Genomic DNA, 25,307 nt, shown 5'->3' with positions numbered 1-25,307 from the left:
TGCTTGCATGTGCACTTGCTTCCTTGTGCCCCAGCTCATTTCATCACACTAAACCATCACGGTGCATTTGCTTGTACTGAGCTATGCTCCCACAGTGCCAGTAGGAAGGCAGTTACATACATTTTGCCTTCAGAATAAGATTGTTGATCAGCATTCCAACTTACGAAGCTGGTGTGAATCGACATCATACACCTTGCCTAGGCATCAGCAGGATGCACGTTGAACACGCTGGGAGAGTGGCCAAGACAGCCACCTCCCAAGAGGCTCTCCCTCAGCCTGAGGGAAGCTGCACTGCCGAGGCCGGCCATTGTCCCACGGCCCACCTGGCTGCCCAGCACTCTGCGTGGTCACTGGAGGGACCTCTGGTTCACACGCCCAGCTGGTGTCTGCTTCACAGGAGACCCCCCAGAGAGCAGACTGTGTTACTGGGAGCGCATCAGGGCACAAGCCATGCAGGCTAAAGCCGGTGCTGTGAACTATGTTCAGAAGCTACAGAGAAACCAGGACTAAGATGGATTTAATGGATTTCAGTCAATACCTTCACACTGGTAAATGAAACACCAGCTATGCTCACCAGTGTTTCTTTGGACGTTCTTCAACTTATTCAGCTTGCAAGTTGTTTTGTTCACCTCAACTGTCTTCAAGCCAGATTAAGAATTATCTCTGCAGGGAGACTGGAATTGTTCCAGAGATCATTTTTAATCTGGAGGCCTAAAGCTGTTGGGGTAGAGGCTGCAAAAACCGAGATCCAAGCTGAGAGCTCATCTGCACTGACTACAAGTCACCCTCGAGACCACAGCCGGGCGCAAGCAGATCCCAGCTATACTTAGCTTGTCCCCCACTGCTGAATCAATTCACTGTGTGTCTCCTCCACATGATGTGAAGTGCCAAGCACGTGGCTACATCCCCAATCCTGTCTCAACTCTTGGTGCACTGTGCTTTTTTATAGCCATAAAAGGCACTTTAAAAGAAAATGGAGACTGAGAAAATGAGCTGAGTCAGAACGTAAGCTGAAGCCAACTGCCTGGATCTCCTCTTCATTAATGAGATGTTAGATTAGAGCAATTCTCCCTTCCCCCTTGGTTAAGCTGTTGGTGCATCTTTCAGAAAACGTTCTGAATTTCGGGGGTGCTGAGTGAGAAGAGCAACATGCCAGAATTAAGCTCTCCTTTACAACTTGCTTAAATATAAACATGTAGAATACTGAAGTCAATCTTCTAATTAACATTGGCATCATTATGATAAAAATGAAAGACTGAGTTGGCAAAACAAACGTACAAACAATCTTTTATGTGAATAATTAAACTATAGCTAAACTTGCACTGGAACGCTTTTATCAGTCTCCGATTACAGTTACCAGCAAAATGTCTCCAAGACATTTAACATAGTAGATTCTAGACGAAGATGCAGGACCAGAGCTGGCAGAAACTAAATTAGTACACCACTACCCTCAGTGGCAGGTTTTTTCCATGCAGCAGCCATCCCACACTGTTTAAACAAATACCCGTCCACACAATCTGCATCTTGGGGCAGAAAGATAAAGGCAGCAATTAATGATTGGACAGCTGGTTTTAAAAAAAGCATGCTTTTCTGCATTTGTGTCTGTTTGCCTGTGAATTATTAATGAATTAAATTATCTGGAACTAGAGGGATTTATACAATGTTGTAAGTTGTTATTAAATATTTATATGTATATAAAGTCATAGCTTTGCATGGTTATTTTATCAATCAGTAAGTTTTATGTTACTGGCTGGTTTACACTAAAGACATCTTGCTGAAGTCCATTAACAAAATCTGCCATTTTAGGAGCTATTTACTTTGGGCACTCAGCACAAAAACGTTAGGGTAAAGATTTAAATCCACAATTATGAGTTGTTGTTCAAAGTGCACTAACATGCTTTGATAATCCTTGCTCTATTTCCCTTAAAAGTAAAAGTTGCAAGGCTGTTTACTACTCGGGCGTGAAAGTTATACACAGGAGACACAGCAATGTATGATTGTGTGAGGGAAGTATAATATGCTATACAACAAATTTTATTGAGCAAAACCAAATAACAAAGTGAAGTTCAAAGAAACAATCTGTCAAATATGTTCCTAAACCAGACCTTTAAAAAGATTAAGCTCCCTAGATGTCTTCACGAATATCAAGCGTTTTACTTCCAACAAGCTCCAGCTGTTCTATTATACATGCAAACCAACTTTGTGTCATTTCATATGAATCCTGAAGAAAGAAATGGGTATTACTTTATGCAGTTACTGAGCTTTATGAAATGCAAAAAGTAAACACAATAGCTACAGTGAAAACTTGATCATATATTTAAACTTCCAACAACTATGGAATTCACAGGTGAACCAGAATAAGGTGAAAAAAATGGCACTAGATCCAGAGCTTATGTAACCTAAGCACAGTTCCACTGGAAGCATTAAAGGAGCTCCAGCAGAGCTACATCCATTAGCCAAGGCTGTGAGCTATGACTTCAGCATGATATTATCCACATGCTTAGCTCACAGTGAAGATCTAGCACACTCAAAGCAATCAAACAATAAATGGTCGAAGCCTTTTAAGACTTGAAGGACTGCAGACTGCCAAAAAAGGCAGTTTTTATTTCCACTACTCAATGCTGGGAAGATACAAGCAACCAAGAATGGACAACTGGAGTCTGTTAAGAGATCAGCAGTTGCTGTAATGACATCTTCATGGCCAAAACCAGAACTGTGGGGTATTTTGGCATTGTTTGGTTTTGCTTTTAAGTGTTTGCACTTGTCTGGATGAAGTTAAAAAATGCTTGTTAGGACTGCAACCTCTAGCAATTTCTGAGCCATCAGGCAGTTGTCTGCCAGTAATACAAATGCTAAAAGCATTTGACAAGGGAACAAAAAGCACAAACAATGATATGCAGATGGATTTTGGAACAAACGGTCAGAGAGTCTACCAGAAAACTCCTTTCAGCTGGCCAAATTGAATGAGAGCACAACTTTTTCCTGGACTTGCTGTTACCACTTGCACCACCTTTGTTCCATGTCCCAGCTATAACCAAGCAATACAGCAGAAAGATCTACCAGCTCCAGACTGCAGTATCTGTAAATATCCTGAAGGGCACTCTGCTGACTTATGCTCAATTTTTTGTCTGCCAGGATGCCAGATAACTGTTTGCTAAGTTGTTTCCTAGTCAGCGGGACCCAGTGCGCACATGGCGTTATTCCATTCTAGAAGCAGGAGTCTGTGCTTGCTCTTATCCCATTCTCTCCCTTTCAATTCAATATAGGCTATCTGGAGCGATAACAACACGATATAAATCCCATTGCAATGGAGCAAAAAATACATCCTACTTTTGTAGTAGTGGTGCCAACACTAAGATCTCTCAGTGCTTACAAAAGATCAATGACTAGATAAATAACAGCTTTCTCAAACTCAACTCAAGCAAGTGATCTGGTGAAACAGCAGCACTAAGCTGGTATCATCACTCCCCTTTACAATAAAATCCCTCGTGTCACAACAGTGCCAAACAAATTACTGGACCACCATGAGAGGGTGGTCCAGTTAATCCTAAATCCTTGCGTTAGACCTATTATATTGAATGCTTGGTGCTAGCAATACTGAGTTCAGGACAATGTATGAAACATGACAGGGTTTGGTTTTTATTGTGATTATATTTTTTTTTTAATGGAAAAAGGCAAACACACCTACAGAGAGATTATCCAAATTTAAACACCTACGTGCCCCTTTTTTCACTCTTCTTTCCTCAGAAATACCATGAAGATGGTATTATTTCTTAACACATTTGGGCTCTACTGATTCAAGGCATATGTAGGTTCTCCGGTGACATCTGCTGCAAGCTAAACTGTAGCCCAAATGATTTAATCTCTTGTTGTTCTACCCATTATAGCCATTCCTCTTCTCGCTAATTGGCTTTCTGTGTTTCCTACAATGAAAGACACCTACTTTGGTTCTCTGTATTTCTCCTGCACCTAACCACTTCTTCTCCAGTTTTTGGCTTCAGAATTGTCCAACAGACTAAAGATGTCAGATCAATGTTCAGAAAATTAAAAATATTTCAGAGAGAATGAGATTTTAATCTTGAGGTCAGACTTTGGGCCACCCCCTTTAAAAGGAAAATTAAAGGTATGGCTGGCTGGATTCAGGAAAAAATGCACCTCAGAAAGCAATATGACCACAACTGTGTTAAGGTTATTGCCTTTTCTAAAAATGCAGCCAAGTTGTATTCTCTAGTTGTTTTTAAGCTGACAAGGCATAACCACAGTACCACTTGATCACATATATTAAAAAAAAAAGGGGGGCAGGTGGGGAAGAATCCCTGTAATACTCACAAAAAAAAAAAACCAAACCAAAAAACAACCCACAAACCTGAAAATGAACCCTAGGTCAACAGCTCCACCAGTTCCGATACTCTTACTGAAGAAAATTACATCTTTTCCTTGGTTTTTAAAAAACACAGATCAGTGGCATATCCCTACCACCTACTATGAGAAATTCCTTTTGTTTCCATAGATTTACTAACTTTTCTTGGTTCGAGTCACACAAGCTGTCAGAATTAGGTCTTAAAAGCTAATAAATTAATCTTACTCCCTCGTATCACTCTGCAGCTGGTGTGCTGCAGACTCCTGCAGTAGCCACTTACCTTGGAAACAAAACAGTCTGCTATAGCCACAGGATCATTTTCACAGTTCTCCAAATCTTGCAGAAGCTCACTAAAACAAAGAACAGGAAAAGGAAAGACAATTATGGCACACCTTGGAATAGACACACCTGTATATTTGGAGCCAGACAGTGCTTCATCATCCATAGCAGTGATGTCCAAAGCACTTAATGATGCAGGGAGTCCTAAAAAGGGAACGAGAACTCCTTTGATGCCTCTCTTCCCACTGTGTGCATAGGTGCTGGGATTTTTTGTTTGGAGGCAGAGAAGCGCTCTAAAGAAATGGTATTCCCACATACTTAAAAATTCAAGTCATCACAATGACCATGGATTACTAATTTCCTAAACAAGGCTGAGCTCCTTCCTTAAGATTGGCAGCTCTTCTACGATACTCATAGTGGTGTAGTCAGACTGGTATGTTGCTTATATACCAACTAAACACAATTTAAAACTAACAAGACTTAGAAGATACTGAAGCACACGTCCTGTCTTATAAAGATTTCCTATGTTCTAGGAGCTTTACTTGTCTGAGGGAGACGAGGAGCTGGTCTGAAAAACACAGATGAGAACCAGGGATGTATTACACATAGAAGAAGAATGGTAATAAGCTCACTCAGGAAAATTTGTCTACCTTTAGTGGGTCTCTTCACTGAAGAAAAATGGTTAGCCTGGAAAAAGTTTTCTGGAAGGGAATATATAAATTCTACATGCTTAAAAATAAAACCTTACCAAGAGGATTTTATAATTTTGACATGCCAAGCAGGAAATGAATTCATTGTAACAGGAGCAAAGCAATAAGGGAGTATGTTCACCGTTGTATGAAACTCAGCTCTCAAAAGCCAATTCACTGAAAGAAAGAGTTCAAGCAGCAGAAGAAAACCTCAAAGGTCTCTTCTTGATCCAAACAGTCTTTAGTCTTACTGAAAGATGTACTCAGAAAAACAAGAGAAGAAACTGAGTTTTCTGCCAAACTGTTCTGTGATAGAACTCCTCCCTGCCCCCTTCTCATCAGATGATTTTCCGTTTAGGGCTACTTTTCTCCCAATTCAGAGCTGGTTCCCTGAACGAGTTTTGCTAAGCCTGTGTCTAAGGAACTGCCCTTTTCCCCTCTAAGCAGACACAATTTCCCTCTGTAAGTAAGAAAAGGAGTAAACCAGAAAAGTTTCCTGACTTGTTCTCTGCTTCTCTAATTACTGGAGGAAGGAAGGGGAGAAATCTGCAGTCACAAGGAACAAAGACAGACAAAGACATTAGGTTCAGTGGTCACTAAGCCACTCTGTACAGTGACAATTTAACCTTCACACCTCAATTTCTCCCTTCATCAAAATGGAAATAAAAATATGACCCTAGCTTGATACACCTCACTCATGAAGCTCCTTTATAGCAGCAAAAGAAGCAAGCTGTGGCAATGGTGACCATAACCATCAGTAATAATGACCGACACTGTCCTACTCAAGTTTTGGAAATACCGAACACACCGAACGGGCTCAGAGAAGTCTTGCTGTCTGGCAGGCAGATGTTCCGATCGCTTAGAGTATGTAGCGCCTTGATTGTAATTTTATTCCTACCTATCTCCTATAATACCACGTTATTTCTTCTTCAGGATACAGTAACGCAACCCTTAAAGATTTTATATATTCATGCAATGAGCCCAAGTTCATGCAGTAAATATGCTAGTGACTTGTGCCTTCAGCACGAGCCCATAGTGTAAGGGCTGTGTGCTTTGAAAGATTTTGTTACCTGTAATGCACCTATCTCACCTAGCTGGTAAGGATAGGATTGGTAAGAACAACCTGCCACTGTAAAAATTACAAATCTGTCATGCCTAGGAATCCTGAAAAACTTAAATCCCTATAATGTGAAGCTGACATGTGAAAAAGCAGGGCTATTATTATAGGCTACATCTAAGTACCTGGCAGGAGGCAGAAGAAACAATAGAGAGGCATTAGTTCCCTTTACCTGAATATCCAAGAGGTTTTATGCTGTTCACAGATGGTACCACAGCTCTCTGCCCCTGTGGCTCACGTGCGCCAGCCACCCAGGCAGGAAGGGAGCACGAGGGAGTACCACCAGAGGAACTCCGTGCTCTAGCAACTGAATCACTAACAAAACCCAGATAGAAGAGTGCCACAAATTCCAGTGCCATTTAAGACCATGTACTGAGTTAAACAGCTTGGGTTACCATGGTCTGGAAAAATCTGAATCTGTACGACCGTTATCATTCTCTAATACTAACTCCTCTGGGATGAGAGAGGTAAGCATAAAGAGACTGACCATTTTTCATTCAGTGCATTTGCTATCTTTTCAAGTCAAATGAATAAAAGCCTCATTGCAATGTCTTTTAGGATCCTTTGATATTCTGGAATATGAATTAGTTTCAAGACAAACTTATCTTTCCCCTGTGGGTGAAGACTTTCAATTAGACAAGGTGTAGGTTAGTATCAAGCTGTTGACTACAGGAGGTCAAGATGAATGAGATAAACACATTTATAAGTCCACAAATAATCACAATATTTGCACACACAATTCAGGTGAGGAACTTTTTTGCATTTTACTCATTTTATATCATCACCATATCATTTTAATGTAAGACACAAGTATTTTTCTCCTCCGTTTTGATCTGAATCAGAGTGAGCAAGAGATCGGAATGACAGGGACATCAGACAGGCAATTTTGGTGGAATGGAAGGAATGGAAAGATGGAGGAACAAAACAGCATGGTTTGTCCTGAAACCATGACAAAAAAACCCCCAACACAACCAGCTGATGATGAAGTACTGCACTGTCTAGCTGTAAATGCTAAAACAGCAGCATCTCCAAAAAACTTCATTCTCTCAATGCCTGAGAGAGCACAACATTCAAAACTAAAGTGAGGTAGCAGGCAGAATCTGGTCTTCATGGCAGAATACTTTCACCTTATCAAGTTCTGGAAAATTAATCTGAAAAGTTCAGACTTTCAATAAAAAGAAAAAAACAAAACACCAGTGATAAGAAATTTAGCCTTGGTATAAATTCACTGTCACAAAAATCCTCTGGCCAAGACTAATTTCCTTCCACTCAGCAAAAAAAACCCTTTTCCATTAAAGGTGAGCTATTACAGGTTTTATGAAGGCTCCTCCTGACCACAAGCCAGCCCTTACCACTGTGAAGCTCAGAGTACAGGAACCGCTGAATATGGCGGTTACAGAAAATGGTCCTGCACTGCATTTTTGTGCTTCAGGAGTCACTGATGGACAAGGACCATGGAAGATGATCTGTGCCAGCAGCACAGGTTTCAGCTTGGCCTCTCCTAAGATCATTTGAGTATTGGTAGAAGCACTAAACTGAGCAAGTTTCTCTGCAGAGTTCTCTTTTCAGAGTCAAGTCATGGTATCAGTTGGAGAATTTATCCTAAACTGATACTGGAAAAAATCTCAACAGGAGAGAGTGTCCAGGGAAGAAAGGCACCTGACACTGACTTGGAGAACATTTCCCCTTTCTGAATAAACAAGCTGGGGAGCTTTTCCCAAAAGACTGAGCAGAATCAGTGGACCAGTAAATAGTGATTCTGCTTTAAGAAATAGATTTCCAAAAAGAGATTATAGTCATTGGACTAGCAGTTACCTTCCTGACCATCATTGCTGCCATCTGACACAACATAAAAATCTCAAGTAGTTTACCTGAAAGAAATTCACATTTACTGAAATGAAATTTCTCAGATTCATAGGAAGTCCAAAAACGTCCAAGACTGAAACTTTTGCTCATTGATTAATGGTCAAATTCAAAGTTGCAAAAACCAAAGTAATTCTGAAACTATAAAATCATGCTCAAAAACAGCATCTGAATCACAGAACTGCCAAATGGACCTTTTTCAAAGGTCAAAATAAATAAAAAGGCTCTAGAGTATGTTTAGGACCTGGAAGCTACCTGCCAAGTTTCATACAGAAGGGAACTTAATCCTTAGAGCTGTATTAGGATCTACAATGAGGGTTCAGTCCTAAAAGCTCACAGTTTCCATGTAGAATTTTAAATTAGAAAGCCTGAAATGCATTAGTAATTTACTAGAGGCTCTGGATAACTTTCCAGAGAGTTTTAACCACTGTAACACATCTATCTCTAAAATTGTCAAAAACTACTTTTTTTTTTTCTTTTTTTTTCTTTTTAACCTCTGCAAATCTTTTTTTTTGCAACTCAATTATTCTGTATAATGACTGATCGTACTCGAAAGTATTTTTTATTATGTAATATTTGCAATGATGCTGATGTGAATGTGTCCTAGCTGCCAAGTCTGCCATTTCTTTAACTTTTGAAGGATCAGAAAACATAACGGCCAGGACTGGTATTTTCCATCCTGTGACCACTGGGAAGCTGTAAGCTCACATTGTCTCATGGGTCTAAAACACATGATCAGACCACCACTATGTATTTTCTAGTGTGTTAGACATTCAGTCAAGATTTTAGGTTTTATCTTTGTCGTTTAAAGTAGCTTTTCACAATGGTGGAAAAACGTTGAAGATGCTTTTTGACATGAGTCCTCCGCTTCAGAATCCTCTTCAGATTCAATTAAATTATCTGTTGTTCTTCAAAGAACACAGTGGTTTGGGGGATGTTTTGTCAACTACAGCAAAGCTGAGAGAGCTTTCACAAAAGTAAAGGGATATAAAATACACAGGAACTTTATGACAATGTATTTCTTGCATTGATTGAATATTTAGGTTTTCCTTAAATGCTGAATATGTTATTTTTATAGTAAACAAGGATTCAGACAAAAGTAGCAGTGGCATGCTCCTAGAACTGCAGATACTGCATGCAGTTTCCACACAATGTGGTGCTAGCTATACAAGCAAGAAATTTTAGTTCAGGCTCCCAATATATGTTAGAATCACACCTGAGGACTTTTAGAGAAGGCTGTAAAGATACTGAACAGAAGCCTTGAATAAATGGAAAGGTACTTGAACACCGTTTTGAGAAATTAATTTAGGGAGTCCCTAGCAGTATAAAACACTACAAAAGCCAGATGTGGGTAATGTATATCAGTACACAAAAGGACTCAATATAGTAGGAATAAACAGCATCTCTTTAATAAGGCAAGAATTTCTTTCACAGTGGTTTTGCATTAGTCTCACGTAGGGCACAAAGCAGGTTAGACTTAAATTCATAGAAATACCCAGCATGAAAATAAAAAAAGGTAAATGGAGACCACAACTGATTCATAAAATAAACAGCTAAAAAAATCTGATCTCTGCAAACCAACCCTGTTGAGAATAAAAAATAGACCATTTCTCAATTTATATATCTTGCCTGTGATAAAAGAGCATTTGCTTGGTTTACTCCCTCCCCATTAACATAGACTATTAAACTGTTTTCATTTGGTTAAATATGAATTTACCTGTTGAAATGGTAGATATCCCGTATGTTTCCAAACAGGGCTGATCGCTCTTCTGTCCCCAGGGAGAGCTTGGTCTGGTCAGTGATACAGTCGAGGTAATCCTACAAGAGAAATGAGAAGGAGGCCTTCAGACATTTCCTCTTTTTCTAAATCAGTAAACGGAGCTATGTTTTATTGTACAAGATGAGTCTCTTCATATCAGTTTCACCTTATTATTACAGTAAAGCTTTCAGTAGCCCCTTTGTGAACAGCCACTCTGTTATGAAAGGTAACAGTACTTACCTGTTCATTGAAACCAAGAAAATAACAAAAGACCGAACATTAAGTCATAGCTCTTAGACAGGACAGCCAACATTTATCTCGCTACTGATATACAAATGTATTTGGATTTCATTCACCATCACAGTTTAACCGATCATTTAACTGGCTCAAAGACCAAAAAAAAAAAAAAATAAAAAGGCAAAAATAAGAGATGAAGAACGTCAGTTAATGCAGTCTTAGTAACAGAAAACCTATATAACAAAGAGCAGAAAGGGTACAAGCAACCACTGCAAAAAAAAAATATTTTTTTTTAAATCATACTTAAGAAAACAATGCAGAGGTGGTACAGGACAGATCTCAACATATATACGTGCATGCGATTTAACCACACATACAGTTACATTGCAAATTACATTGCTATATATTCTAGAAAAGATTTCCTTTTCCATTTACAAGACTGACAGTGTCTCATGCAGGGACAAGACAGCTAGAAAAGCTCTGATCAGCAATGTTCTGGGAGAACAACTTTCCCATCTCTTCCCACACTTTGATAAGAGCTCAGCTCCTAAGTGTCACCTTTCATTTTGTTGCTGCTACAGTATTAAAATTTCTCAGACAAAGGCAAACAAATCCAGTAGGCTATTTAACAAACTACAGCTCATAAACTAAGAAACCCAATGTACTGCCACATTCATGAAGAAATTCTGCTGGAGGATGGAAATAATTTAGAAGTGAAAACAGCTGAAACAATGCAAAATAAAAATAAATAAAACCCCTTACCCTGGGGCTAGACAATGTGGTGTGGCAACCTCCCAAAAGCAACACAGCATTCCACAGTGCTGCAAGGAAGGAGCCCTGCAAAATGTCAACAAGACCATGAAAACTTTCAAGATACAACTGTGTTCCAGAGTTGTAAAAAAAAAAAAAAAAAAAAAAAAAGTAGTATTCTAGAACACATATATTGGCCAAGATTTATTCTCTGTAAATCCCGTGAAAACAAAGGGTTTGGATCAACCATGGATCTGACCTTTGGAATTGCAGAGCTTGAGCCTCTGTCACCATGTGCTTTTTTCCAACTGAAATTGTGTCAGCAGTCACAGGTGTAACCAAGATTCCGGTTTAGGTAACAGTAGGCTTTCCTGTCCCCCCTCCCTATCTTAATGCTCAATAATCCACACTCATCACCTCTAGTTCAAGGTACCCTTCATCACCCCGAAACTCAGTATTTTTTGCCAAGGGAAAGCAAGGAAGCCTACTTCAAGGCAACCTCAGAAGAGCAAGAAACGCCAGAGGGCAGGCAAGCAGGCATGTCCCTGGAAAGCCACCTCATCTGTCCTGCGATGGCATCTGACCTGTACTCCGATCTGACTTCTCTCCTAGCTGACAGTAGCCTCACATTCCAAGTCTGTCCTTGAAATATATTTGTGCACTAAGTCATTGGAACTGCATCCCTGGGACTCCATGAACCTGCCCTTAGCTTTTTATTTATGCTCAGAAGCTGCAGAAGAGTAAAAGATTCAGGATGGTGAGGCTGACAGGACTGCAACAAGCAATACGCTAGGTCAAAGGCAAAAGTAGGGGATAGATTCAGGGCTGCTCCAGCAATGGCAGTAAGTAAATAACATTTTCTGCCCACTAATACAAATCTGCATATAAAAGCATAGAAAAGCTCCAGTGGAATTGTGGTCCTCTCAAAACATTTTTAGTACTGCAGGAACACTGCAACTGCAGCACCCCAAGCTGTTATAATGGGGTGGGATGTAGAGGAATGGAAATCTTACAATAAGTAACTCCAGACAGCGTATTTATTTAATAAAGAGCAGTTCCTTTCAAATTCACTCATCTCAGCATAGCTGGAGCTTGGGTTTCTTCAAAATAATAAACAGTCCACAGTTATTTCCAGTATTGTAGACAGTGTCATAACATGACCTGGTTTGTGCTCCTTTTGTTCTCTTATCCCAGTTTTTCTCCACACACGCATACTCTTCTCGCTCTTTTACTAACTCTTAGTAAGAACGAGGGAACCAAATACTTTCTAATGCTGCTGCCAAGCAGCAGCCTGCAGGTGCTTTGGCAGTTTTCCAGCATTCCCATAGCATATGCCAGTATCAGGTTATACCACACACCCACAGCTTGTGCTCTCTTTTGGCAAAAGTTTCCCAAGTCTGCTTCTGGCCCCCTTCTCCTCCCAGTGTCTGATCAGAAACAAACCAAAAACTGATGGTTGGATTTCCACTTACCTAGGGTAAAAGCAGATGCTTATTTACTTAAAAAGCTCGGGATTCAGAGGTACCTTGCATATCACCTCATACTGTTAGGAAATCACACAGGATTTGGGAACTGCTTTCAAGTTTTAGCTTTCTATTTTCATTAATATTGCTGAGGTGAGGCTTGTGCAAGCCTGACAGCTACAGACATGTTTATGTTGCTGTTACACGTGTAAGCAGATACCTGTGCTAGACATGAACTGCCTAACGTGGCACCAACTGTACGGTAGTCACAGCAGCAAAAAGCTTCAGATATCCACGTTTATGTGAAAAAGGTGGACACTGGATGGTCTTGACACAGTGGTCTGCTGAAGTCCAGGCACAGCGCAGCAGCACACTGCTTGCACTGACTCAGCAAGTGGGACCCTTCTGGTTATACTGCTTTACAGAGCACGTGCACTCCCAGAAAGGCTTCATGAACTCATGCAGGAAACAGACGTAGTATTGGCATATAATGTCCTCTGCAAGGACAACACCACAGGCAGATCAAAGCTACCCAGCCATGGGGTTTTTCCTAATTATTTCTTAGCAAATGGTACTTTACCCCCATGGTAGTCACCACAACCTCCTGCAGCATATCAACAGCTGTTATCATCTGAAGCCATAATGAAAGGTTTGGAGCTTCAAGATAACAGGGCAAGCTGTGACCATAATGACATGGTACAGAAATCAATGAAATTTATCAGAACCGGCCTTATTCACTTTATTTGTTTCTTGTCAGCATCTACAGACCCTCCGTCGGCACCGAATGATTTGTTTATAACCTTTGCCTTCACTAGCCTTTTATTGCTTCTCTGCAGTTATGGCAAAAACATTTCGCTTACTCTATAGGGGAAAAAAACCCACAAATGCCAGTTACCTTAGACTGATTTATGGAGCAAGATTTGCTCTATTGGTATGTGCAATTTTTGCATCCTATTTCCTGAAACTCTCCAAAAACTAGAGGAGTCCTGCCAGACTGCCCTGCCTTCCTTGCTGGGTCTGATGTTCTCCCCATTTGTCTTTCATCATACCGAATCCATCAGAAGGAACGCCTGTTAGAAGTTGCATATCCTCACATAAGAAAGATCTCTAGAGGAACGAAACGATGACAACACTAACCTCAGAGCTAAAAAAATAACCATACAAAGTAGAAATGAGAGAAAACTGTCAGGAAATGGAGAAAATGAGAAAAAAATATATTCACATATTGATTAAACTAATGTTTTCTGTGACCAGACTTTAGAAACTAAATGCAAATTAGTGGGACATTTTCATCTAGCCACCCAGGTTTTCCTTTGGAAACAGACACACACTTAGCTTTAAAAACAAACTACAGGCTGAACAATAATAAATAATAAGTCAGCCATTAATGTGGCAATGTTGAAATTGCACATTAAAATGAGTAATGTTAATGGTAATGTTAACATGGCAATGCTAAAAAAAATAATGGGTAAGAGCCACACTGCCTCATAAAACAAGCATGAATTTTTATCCTGCTCTGCAAGAAACTTCTATAGTATAGAAGTACTTAGTAATCCCTTTACAGGGCAGGACTGTGCATATCACCAAAGATAAGCAAAATTGTTGAAAGAGCAGCACTGTTACATAGATACGCCTTTACCAAGGCACACAAGACACTGAGAATTTGATTAAATATCAATACCAAAAAAAAAAAAAAAGAATAAAAAACCAGAAGGATTCTATCCACCAAGAAACTTTGCTTTCCAATGCCTAAACACAGGCTGCAGGAGAAAACAAAGCCGTGATGTGTCTCCGGACTTCAGGAACATGCTCTTCATCTCAAGAGCTGAGAACTTACACCAGGAAAACTCAGTCTCTGACTAAAAAAATGCTTAAAAACAGGTACTTACCAAAACTCCAATGACCTCTAGTGTTGCAGCCTGAGGAGCAATATGTAATACTAAATCAAGCAGGACCTAATCTAGGCAGTGCCATAAAATCACTCAGACCCCAGTTTTCTGATACTCCCTAGATCTCTGCTGCTGGTAAGGCAACATTTTCTTCTAGATGCTATGCTATACTCATGGGCATATTTTTGCTCAAGTCCCCTCTACCCAGCACAGATACACATGGCCCAAATCTGGCTCTGCAGAAGAGGAACCACTGAAATGGTTAGCCTTGGCCACCTAAGCAGTACTTCTGCAGCGCTTTGAGGAAAAGGCTGCAAGCCAGAAGGAAAACATGCCACAGACTGGATCCTGTTCGTAGCCTGCTAGCTAGAGCCATACCGACCAAGCTATCTACATACTTGTAACCAAAGAGAAAGCTGGGCAACAGTTGTACAACAGATCAACCACTATAACATGCTCCCCATTGCTTATTCTGCCAATTATATGGGTAATTATAATATGTACCAGTTCCCCTTTTGCCTGTTTTCCCCTATTATTTCCTATTATTATTTATGGTTTCATCTGGCATGTACAGCAACATACTCTGAATGGCTTGTGGGTCAAAAAATAGCACACTATCCACAACAGGTGGCCAAGGATGCTGAATTCTGGTCAGAGCAGCTCACTGCAGCTCTTCTCAATTATTCAAAGTACAGCTGTACCATGCAAAGGAAAGCTGCAGCTGTAAACAAACCATAACTTCACTTTTTTGCTTTGGTTCCTTTGGCTATATGGATTCAAGGACTGACTGAGACCTTAATCGAATCCATTTCCTTCCCATATCAAACCCTTTTATCAGGGTTTTTCCTCAAAACACATAATTATCTTTGTTGTCATCACCTTCTGTGACGGAAGAAGACAAGCCCACTATTTTAGTGCAGGTCTTCTGTAATCTGCACAGTGGTTTGCTTGGAGACACCTGTAGCAAAACATTTCATGCAGCCAAACTTAACACATTCCTGACGGCTTTCCTCCCCTTGTCTTCCATATTCTTCCTCTTCTGTCTCTGTAACCAGGCAGTACATATCTATAGGCAGACTCATTTTGACTGAAACCATCCTCCCCAGTGAAAACTCATGCCCCACCGCTCTTAAAACCATTTCCTACCTCACATCCCACACAAAAGCCCTTGTGATTTTCAGCCCACCAGAGATAGCCTGGCATGTTCCCATGTGGCAGGCAGAAATCCATGCCTGTCAAGATAACGAAACTCCTCTGTAGAAGCAGCAGAAATGGCAGCAGCTCTGCTTCAGTGTCTTACCAGTATTGACTCAACAGAGAGAGCAGGAACTTTACAAACACTCTTTGCTGTGACGGTGAGAATTTGCTACCTAGCAGCAAGTATCCCCAGTTCCCACACAAGCAACAAACCCACCAACCTAGGCTGCAAGTAAGACAATTGCATTGCTATACAATAGGCTAATCAGCCAGATACTTATATTTAACATATTGGCATATTTTTAACAAATTTTTAACTGTAGATGCAGTTGGAGTGCCATAAAAATCAGAACCACATTTTATTTTTGCTACAGATGTTGCACATCAATGATGCCAGTAAATCAAACCTCAAGAAATGCTTGCACTGCCTACCATACAGTTTATCTACATGTAAAAACAGAAACTTCAGGAAATTTTTGCGAGCATGTCTTTCTACTTTTAGTGGAAAACAGCAGGGGAGCGGTATTTGGTGGCATTTCTTTAAAGCCATCTGAAGCTGGAAAACCCTCACATCCGCCAAAGAACAGACAGGCCCAAAGGATCAGCACCTGTTTGGGGCTGTGCATGGCATGACCCTGCCACCAACTGACAGCCAAAGCCAGGGTCTTTGAGGACAACACAGACTTGGAGACGCCACCTACTCCGCGCACTTCAGCAACAGGAGCTGAAAGCTCCCAGGCTCCGTGCGCTTCCCTACCCCACTTTTCCATTCACTGCACGCCCCTCAGTACCTTGTACGTAAGACTAACATTTGTCAGGGGTAGCAAAGCTCTGCCCTTGTGGGAAACAGCTCCATCGGGGCTCACAGCTGGGCCCCGAAGCACCCACCTACGCACTTGCAGAGCACTGACCCTGCTGTCAGGGGAGAGGGGTGTGGACAATACCTCCCACCACCGACAGCCAGCAAGCCTCCAAACGGGAATGGCTGAGGCATACTTTATACGATCTGGTACTAGACGTGGTTTGCAATTGATTTCTTTCCTCCCCCGATGTCGGCGCAGAAGAGAGTGGTCTCTGAGCTGGCAGGAAGCCACCCGCTGGCACCAGCCCCCTCCCCGGCCCCGGGGGACGAAGCCATGGTGCGCTACCTGCGCTTCACCAGCTTCTCGGAAGCACCCAACTTACACCTGCAGCCGGCTCACGGGCAGCCTGCGGGGAACAGCACTACAGCCTGTGGCGTGGTACAGTAAGACGATACTCTGCTGACTGCGTGCAGAAGGGCAAAGACTGATGGTGAGAGCACTCGTGAGAACATGGTATGAAGGAAGGCTAAAAATAGAGAAGCATATTTAAGTTTTCTTTCCACTGTTTAACATCGCAGAGTAAGGTGATCATGACAGACTTCTCCCTGCACATTCCACAGTTAGAGGCCTGCAAATAAGTTTAGTTAGCAGTGTTAACTTAAATTTTACCTATGGAAGAGAAGAGGAAGGGAAAAAAAAATGCATGTAGTTATTTCTGAGTGACAGATTTTTTTATAATCAACATGACTTCCTCACCTATATTACAGATATTAAAACACTGCCCCATTCACAGATTCTAAGGGCTGGAAGCAGTGACCCCTAGTAAAGTCTTCTTGTCTTCATCCACATGCATGGAAAGCCACAGGGGGAGTACGTGTCAGCCAAAATTAGCAGTGAGGAATTCCTGAGTCCTAACACTATGCCTTACACCTCTAAAGCACATACTTTCTTTGGTTTAGGCTGCCTTTGAACAGTTGTACCTGTGCAGACATGAGCACAGGTGGGGTTGTATACAAACTCAGAAATTTCTAGGGCACGTCAATGTTAATGACATAACATAATGACAAGTCAGGAGATCTTGTCACAGGACTCCAAGTTGTCAGAATACAGCCAGTCCCAGGAACCAAACTGAAGCATTGGCCCACAGCTCCCTCTTAGGACCTGGGTGGAAGGAGGCACATGTCTGACAATGCCAGCTCCACCTGTCCAGGAGTTTACGTCCTTTCTTTTTGCCCAATGCCTGCTTTCTTCTCATGTTTTATTTTGTTCCATGAGCCGTTTTAGCAGGAACGCTGCCTCTATGAAGCTCTCAGGAGGATCAAAACCTGCCACCAGCTGATCCAGCATTGAACTGCCAGCCTGCTTGTATGGACTGCTTTGATGGATTTTTGCCTTCTTTTCCAAAGTGAATTTTTGCTCTAACGAAACACAACCAAAGTTCAATAATATTCCCCTGTTCAACTACTGGAATTTCATGCTAAAATCTCTCATCTTCGAAAGGCACCTTGGAAGGCAGGCTGTCAACTAAATCAAACTGTAATTTGATAGAGATGCACTAAAAGCACCCGAACTGACACTGGGATTCAAGGATTGGACACAAACAAGTCCCCTAAACTATCCACCATCTGTAAAGACGATACAGGGAAACCACTGGGAACAGAAACTCACATGTAACCCCGCTTAGACACTTCAACACACTAACTTATTGAAGTTGTAACCCACTGATTAAAACCACGTCCCACGTTTATCTTCAGGCATCAGCCAGCAGCCACTGCTAAATCACAGCTACAGGAATTTTTCCCAGAAGCTGGTACTCAGAATTGCTGCTCAGAGGCGTAGTAAGAGGCAAGTTCAGAGAGCAGGTGGAGATCAAGGGATTATAAGAAATGCTATCAGTATATTTTACTGACATTTCATTTAAGGGGCTATGCCAGGCCCCCATCTAACAGGCTTCCTAAAGTTAAGAGGAAACACAGAAGAAATAAACTACGGTAATGAAGGCAGCCAAATGAAAACATTGAACAATAACAATGAAGTAAGTGCTGTAAAGATTTCTAAATCTAAGTCTGCAACTGAGGCTTGAGATCATCAGTGTCTATCATCATCATTCAATAACCTAGCGCTTTTTAAAAAAATACCAGCTGAAAATGTTTAATCATTATAAGTTTTTCAAAAAATTAATCTCCAAGTTCATCAGGGCATCTATAAATTAATTCTCACAACACAGCATAGTTGGTCTGATTATAACCTTACTGAACTATAGTCAAAGCACAGAGAATTATTAAGTCATATTTAGCCTTTGAATGTGTGAATCACCCAGGAAACAAACCTGAGTCTTGTGCTGTAGATCCTTGCCCTGTTAAATAAACTTTCCTCAATTTGTAAGGCAAATGAATGTTAACATTTTTTTAAGGAGATCTTGACATACTTACAAATTAAATGAGACATTCCAAAAGAGAAGTGTTTATGTTAAAACACAGGAATGGAAACTGAAGGAGTCTGTTTTCCAAAGAATGAAAATGCAAACCCAACATAATGGAGAAAATCTACACCCATCCTAAACATGCATTTGTCTTAATCTTAGCAACCACATGATTCCCAGAGCCTTATGGATGGATTTTATTATTAATACATGAACAGCAATGAAATGGAGACTTAGAGCAGTGGGTGGTTTGCAAGTAAAAACTTTTTAGAAGTGTCTTATTTGCAAAACATTCTCATGAAACCACAAAAACCAGCAGCTACCTCCACACCTTAATCTGTGGGAGTGATGAAAGCAGAAAAGAGAGAGAGAGACTGCTATGTGTTTTATTAAACCGTCAGGTTTACAGGTCATGGATTACTGGAAGAACAATGTTAACTGACAAGTAATATTGAATAAAAATGACGTAACAAATTTAAAAGTGGTCAAATATTTCCACGGACCAAAATGGAAATAGCCATAATAAGCAAATAAAATTCCAGAAACGATGGTCTGGCCAGTAACACAGAAATTTGTTTGGCTTTAACATATCACTACCAAATTTTTATATTTCTTTACAGAAATTCCAATCATTCTGGAAAAATAAAGTATCAACTTATTAAAAAAAATTAAATATTTAGCAAAAAAATTTGCGGTATAAGCTGCACTTCCTCTCTTCTGCCTCTCACCTCTCAGACCTATTCCTCCCAGTTTGTTGTCTACTCTCTGTAAACTTGCTGCTTTCCCAGAGCTGCTGCTCTGCTTCTTCATCAGCTGCCGGTAAGCAACAGCAAGCCGGAGGGCAGAGGTGAACAGATCTCCCTTTTGTTACTTTCTGAATTCCAGAAGGGCTCTATAAATCTCACCAACCAGGGACACAACCTCCCGCTCCCACCTCAGTACAGTCACAGGAGCAAAGTTTCACTCCCAGGGCCCCCTGCCCAGTACCAGCACTCTTAAATGGCATGCTCTGTATTTAACTGCATCTTCCCTTTGTCTCCCCTCTCCCAAAAGAATAAAGCTTTCCTTTTTCAGAATTCAGAAAAATAACTTTCACCCTTTTATCCACATTCATTTGCATTTAGAAAACAGGTAGGAAGCTGCAGACAGCACTGCTGAATGATTTACATCTTGCTGCAAGAAAAAAAGAGGACAAGAGCCGTGGCAGCCTGTCTTTTCGGCAATTCTGCAGTTCTCTGGCAGATCAGCAGCCCTCCCTGCCATTTCTCTCCCACCCAGAGCTTCAGAAAAGCTCACTGTGCATTTATAGACAACTTATTATATACCGCAGTACAAGTCATCCTTTTGTGCTGCCCAAACACAGAGATAAACAAAGTTATGGTGATATATTTGTGCTGCCAACATATGCAGTCCCAGCCATACAGGGAAGCTCTACAATCACCTGACAGACAGTCCTTGTCCCAACACGTTTCCACAACCTAGCTGTAAGATAAGAACTGGATGCAAAGTACAGGTGGAGAAAACACAAGGCAGCAATGACATTTTATTCAGTGTCTTTCAAATGCTAGGGTACATGCTGAATGAAAGAAATTTATGAATGTTACCAGCAGAAATAAGACTCAAGTAGTGATGATGCAGATAAGAAAAAACATGCATCAGTATATTTAACCCTGGCTTTGCATATTTCCTCTGAGGTTAGTTTACAAACAGCTCCCTGTTCATGACAAAACATAAGCAGTCACCTTTCACCACATAACATAGCTTGTCAGGTTACTTCTGGTTGTTCACAACAACATATTCCTGCTGCACAGCTATAAAACATCTTTCTCCAAAGCCCAGAATCCTGCTCACATGCCCAGAAAAACAAGGTTTGGGTTTTGTTTCTGCTTTTGTTTTGGTTTCATTAAAGGGTATATATGATGAGAAGCTTAAAGCATACATAACTGGCAGAGTATTTTTGTTCAAGATCTTGGAGTCTCAGAAACAACATAATCTAAAACTTTTTAAGACACAAACAACAGTTTGTGTATACTTCCATCACTTTAGGTTGTTTTGGGATGTTTAATATGGCTTACATCCAGGAAGCAAGAGGTCTGCAGGGAAAACTGAACAGTTGTACTGCATCAGAAGTAAGAAGCCTGATTTATTTTGTGTATCTTTCAGGGTAGCGGGAACAGCTACATGCACCTGTTGGGTAACATACCTAGTGGTGTGCCTAGATAACTCCCATTTCAACAGCCTCCACGTGGATTATGGTCCTGATTTTTAAACAGCAACTCCAGAAGCAAAACAAAACACCAATGTTCTCCAATACAGCTGCTTCCAAAATTATTACAGACTTTTAAAGTGAAATATTTTTCTGCTCTAATTTATACTACTGTAACTCTGTCTAAATTCACAGGCTTTGAGAAGGCCTCTTAGATAAGTACTGAGATCTTCAAGCACAATTTTGTTTCAGCTATCATATCTCAATACTACAGGAGAAAACTTCCCATGCTTTTAAGCCAAGTTTTCCCTAAGGAGGTCAGTTGGAATTTGACACAGCTCTTCCTTCATGGATGAAAAAACAAGCAGTGAGAAAGTTCATCAGCTCAAAAGCATAACAAATACTAATTGCAGTTAAACTTAATCACTGTCATGACCATTAGCACACATGCTGTTCTTTTTGACTAGAGACTGATCTTTTCTGAAAGCATAAGGATCAATCCCTAGCCAGAGAGGACAGCATGTGTGCTAATCTGCTTTTAACTGCTTCTTAAAGTCATAGCAAGATAAATTTTGAAGGAAGAATCTCACTCTGAATATCATTGTTTTTCTTTAAATCTAAATGGAATGTCTTTTCACTCCATACGGGACAGGTTCTGTAGCTGGCCCGAGAGGAGAGCCTGTTTCTAAATCATTGATCTGTTCATAAGGAAATTAAAAGTAAACTGCCTAAAAATCATGCTTCCATCACCTGCATTCTCTCTTTTGTGCTTAAGATTTAAGACAAATAAATTGTGTATGTCAGCAGTCTTTGTCAAACAGACTAGATTTGCAAAACTGCAGTGCCTATACATGAAGCTGAGGTATTGCTCCATAGCTTTAAAGCCACTGATACAGTACGCTAACTTCTGGTCTTTAATGCAGTGAAGAAAAATACTAATTGTGAAACCGCACATTACTGCTCCCTACACTGAGTGAAATCAAAGTGATGAAAAACCTCAGAAGAATGCCGTCATTACAATCTCATGATTACAGCAGCACCATAAATTTCAGGATGCTTATACGGGAGAGATCAGCACATCCTCATACCTGATAGTCATCTCAGTGACACTGAATAAACTTTCCATTGAAACACCCTGTGACATTTCTAATCTACAAAATATTCAAAAAGAGCAGCTCTGGTAATTAAACCATTTATTTTTGGTGGGTGCTGGAATTCTGTACTGTGAAACAGAAGTACTCTTCTGGATTAACATCTGCATATGCAGCTTATGTCATCAATCTAAAGGTACTTTCCTCAGGCACATAGGTTAGCAGCCATAGAGAAAAAGGTTAAATAAGTTAATTATGCATAACTTGGGAACAAACATTATGGGATGCCTTAACTGTACTGGGATTCCAAGCTTTTGAACATAGAATGAATTAACTTTCTCTTAGGAGTTACACTATCCAGCAACCCCGTGCACAAGCAGCTATGCTTTTACTACTACATTGCAAGAAGGGACAGTGCACACACTGCAGTCTTCACAGTTGTCTTTTTAACTAATTGCCCAAGACGCAGAAAGAGACATCCTCTAACTGCAGGATTGGGAAGCAGGAAACTGGGAACAATAAAACTCTGATACTGACTTCCTCTCAGAAGGGCTTCCCTTAATCATTGGTGCCACAACAAGTATCTCCTGCAAACATCCCATGTTCCCCCTTACAAAGCTTCCCTTCACCCCCTACAAAGGGGTATATAACTTTGACAGACATGCTCACCTTGGGTGAAGTTTTCTATGCCAGAAACCTACCTCCCTGCTGAATTGTTTTAGATTTCAGGAGCAGCAGCCCCCCAGGCCTTTTTGAGAAAGAATGTCCTTTTTTGCTCATGTTGAAAAATTTTGGTGACCTTTCCCCCTGAGAGGACAAGCACCCCCAGGCTGATTAGCAGGGACATGAACCATGCCCTCATCTCTCAAGGAGGGGCAGTAGCAGATTGGAGCATAATGGAGACTTTGTTTCCAAGAGCATGCCTTTTGCTGTCTTTGTGCAAGTCCCCCCATATTTGACCATGCTGGGGGGAGAAACCCCTCAAATATCCTCAACAGGAACTTTTAGCAATGGTCTTTTGCATGCTTCAGCTCAGACTTCATAAGGTCTTAACACACTTTCTCAGATGCTGCCAGTTACATCTGGTTCAGATCTGCTCCTATGAAGCAAGAGCAGGGAAAAGATTGTTCCTGTGTCTCAGTGACCCTCTGCAAACCTTATGCAGTGTGAAGAAGCATTCTGTGCAGTTCCAGGGCAAAGGAGACACAAAGGAGTCCTACAGAAAGATGGGAAGGAAAGAACAGGAACAAAGCTCAATGGACACCAGCTGAATGTTAGCAGAACTTAAGAGGGCAGAAAAATTAGGAATGGTGATGAAAAAGTTGCCAGGCCTGCCACGAAAATAGAGAAAGTTCTGGAGTCAGCAGAAAATAAGAACATAAGAAAGAAAACGACTAAAAAAAGGATAAATTACATGAGGAAACGAGACAATATGGACTGACAGGGGATGAGGATGGGATTTACTGAGAGAAGACTGGACAGATGGGTGGGAAGACCATAGGCTGAGGACTGCAGAGGAGAATGGGACTTTCTGGGTAAAAAGCCTTGAAAGAGGAGTCTTAAGTATAAAAAGAGGGGCCGGGAACAAAAGATCTGGAGAGGAGATAAGATAGAACTAGTCCAGTAGGGATGGTTTAAAAAAATGTCACGTTTGGAATGAAAGGGTAGAGGAACTCATTCACATAACAGAAGTCTCCAGATTTCAGATGGGGTTCAAGATTCATGAAGCTCAACCCCTGTCTGCATCAAACATTTGTGAAATGTACTGACAACACATGGTTCACTCCTCTTTAGTTACTGTATAGATGCCAACAACTTTTTACTGATAGGGGTTCTTAGATGGCTGAGGTTCATGCAATGGATCTAGACGTCCTCAATGGGCTGGTATCACTGTGAGAGCATATTTAATGTAACATGACAGATGCATGCACTATAACAGTGCGTTTGCATTATTCCTTCATTTTGCAAAGGTTAAACACTGGATGTCTTTTTCTGTAGTTACAACCACTTGGACAGATTATTAATATGGGCTTCTGACTCCTATGAGCAAAACATTTTTATTATAAACTCAGGGACAGCATTTTACTCAGAAAAAAAAAAGTTACTTCAGTAAGTGACTCTAATGGAAGTTTATGCCTATTCTAAAGAAATTACTACTTTAAAAAGTCAGGCTCGGTCTGAAGAGGAGCAGAACCCACAGAAGGTCTGCAAGTTCTGCCCTGGCCAGTACACCTGTCAGCATGACACAAGCAGGAAGCAGAAGTATCCGATTCCTCATCACAAACATGCCCAAAACACGTTTCAAGCTGTACTAATTCAAAATTTTAATTATGCTTAACAGATCATCTGATAAAACGTACCAAACAATGGAAAAGTTCACTCTATCTTTGTTACAAAGCTTGCCTGTGCAAGTATCACAGCAGCATGCCTCATAACAGTCATAACTCAACTGTTCTTCCAGGCCACAGACAAAATGGCTGTACTGGCTAGAAAAGCAGTTGTTTTTAAAGTATATCCTAGGGCAAAGGGAGCCAAATAGTGCCTGTATGGCTTCCTCTCACTCATCTTAAGCCCATGAAATACTTCTTATCAGCAGTTTAAAAGAAGGCTGGAGAACCTCAGTGGGTGTCCAGTATCAGCTAAAGATCACACTAACTGTGTCCCATGAAGTCAGTTTCTAACTTTGTCTACCAACTCGGTGCTGTTAAGAACAAAGACCACCCGGATACTCAAAATGCGATAGAAGTTATGCCTTTCTAGTTCATTTTTATTTATTTACTTACTAATGACCTAACAACATTAGGTCAATAAAGGCATGAAAAAGGGTGAAATTGTTTTCCCTCATTCACTCTGTAGTCTTTTATGTCAAGCATAACTCGGCATGCTCCAAGAATAATATAGGCTGAAAGGGCACTGCCAAAATCCTATGCTTGGCTAACTCTTAATGAGCTGACTTTGGATAAGATGAATAGTACCAGGATCCTACATGCAATTTCATACCATTCATGTTAATAGGTCATCTTTGTACAGCTGTGCATGTTCTTCACATTTGTGTACAGCTAATCCTGGAAACCAATTCCAGGCACACAAAGGACAAGAAGGTAATCAAGGATAGTCAGCATGGATTCACCAAGGGGAAGTTGAGCAGCCTGATAACCTTCTACGGTGAAATGACTGGCTTG

The 25,307-nt window shown here is 40.8% G+C and overlaps 1 protein-coding gene across 3 annotated transcripts in view; it reads right to left on the bottom strand.

Annotated features, from left to right (window-relative positions):
• Window positions 1–25,307, bottom strand: part of PLEKHG1 (pleckstrin homology and RhoGEF domain containing G1) — a 136,202-nt gene that overhangs the window by 21,819 nt on the left and 89,076 nt on the right. For all 3 annotated transcript variants that reach the window (XM_056343794.1, XM_056343792.1, XM_056343793.1), the window contains 2 exons: window positions 10,026–10,126; window positions 4,641–4,710 (listed from right to left, as the gene is read on the bottom strand). In XM_056343794.1, coding sequence (XP_056199769.1) covers window positions 4,641–4,710; window positions 10,026–10,126 — 171 coding nt within the window. The remainder of the gene's footprint in view (window positions 1–4,640; window positions 4,711–10,025; window positions 10,127–25,307) is intronic.

This window comes from Falco biarmicus, chromosome 6, assembly GCF_023638135.1.
Source record: "Falco biarmicus isolate bFalBia1 chromosome 6, bFalBia1.pri, whole genome shotgun sequence".
NCBI lineage: Eukaryota > Metazoa > Chordata > Aves > Falconiformes > Falconidae > Falco > Falco biarmicus.
This window is presented reverse-complemented; position numbering and strand designations above follow the sequence as displayed.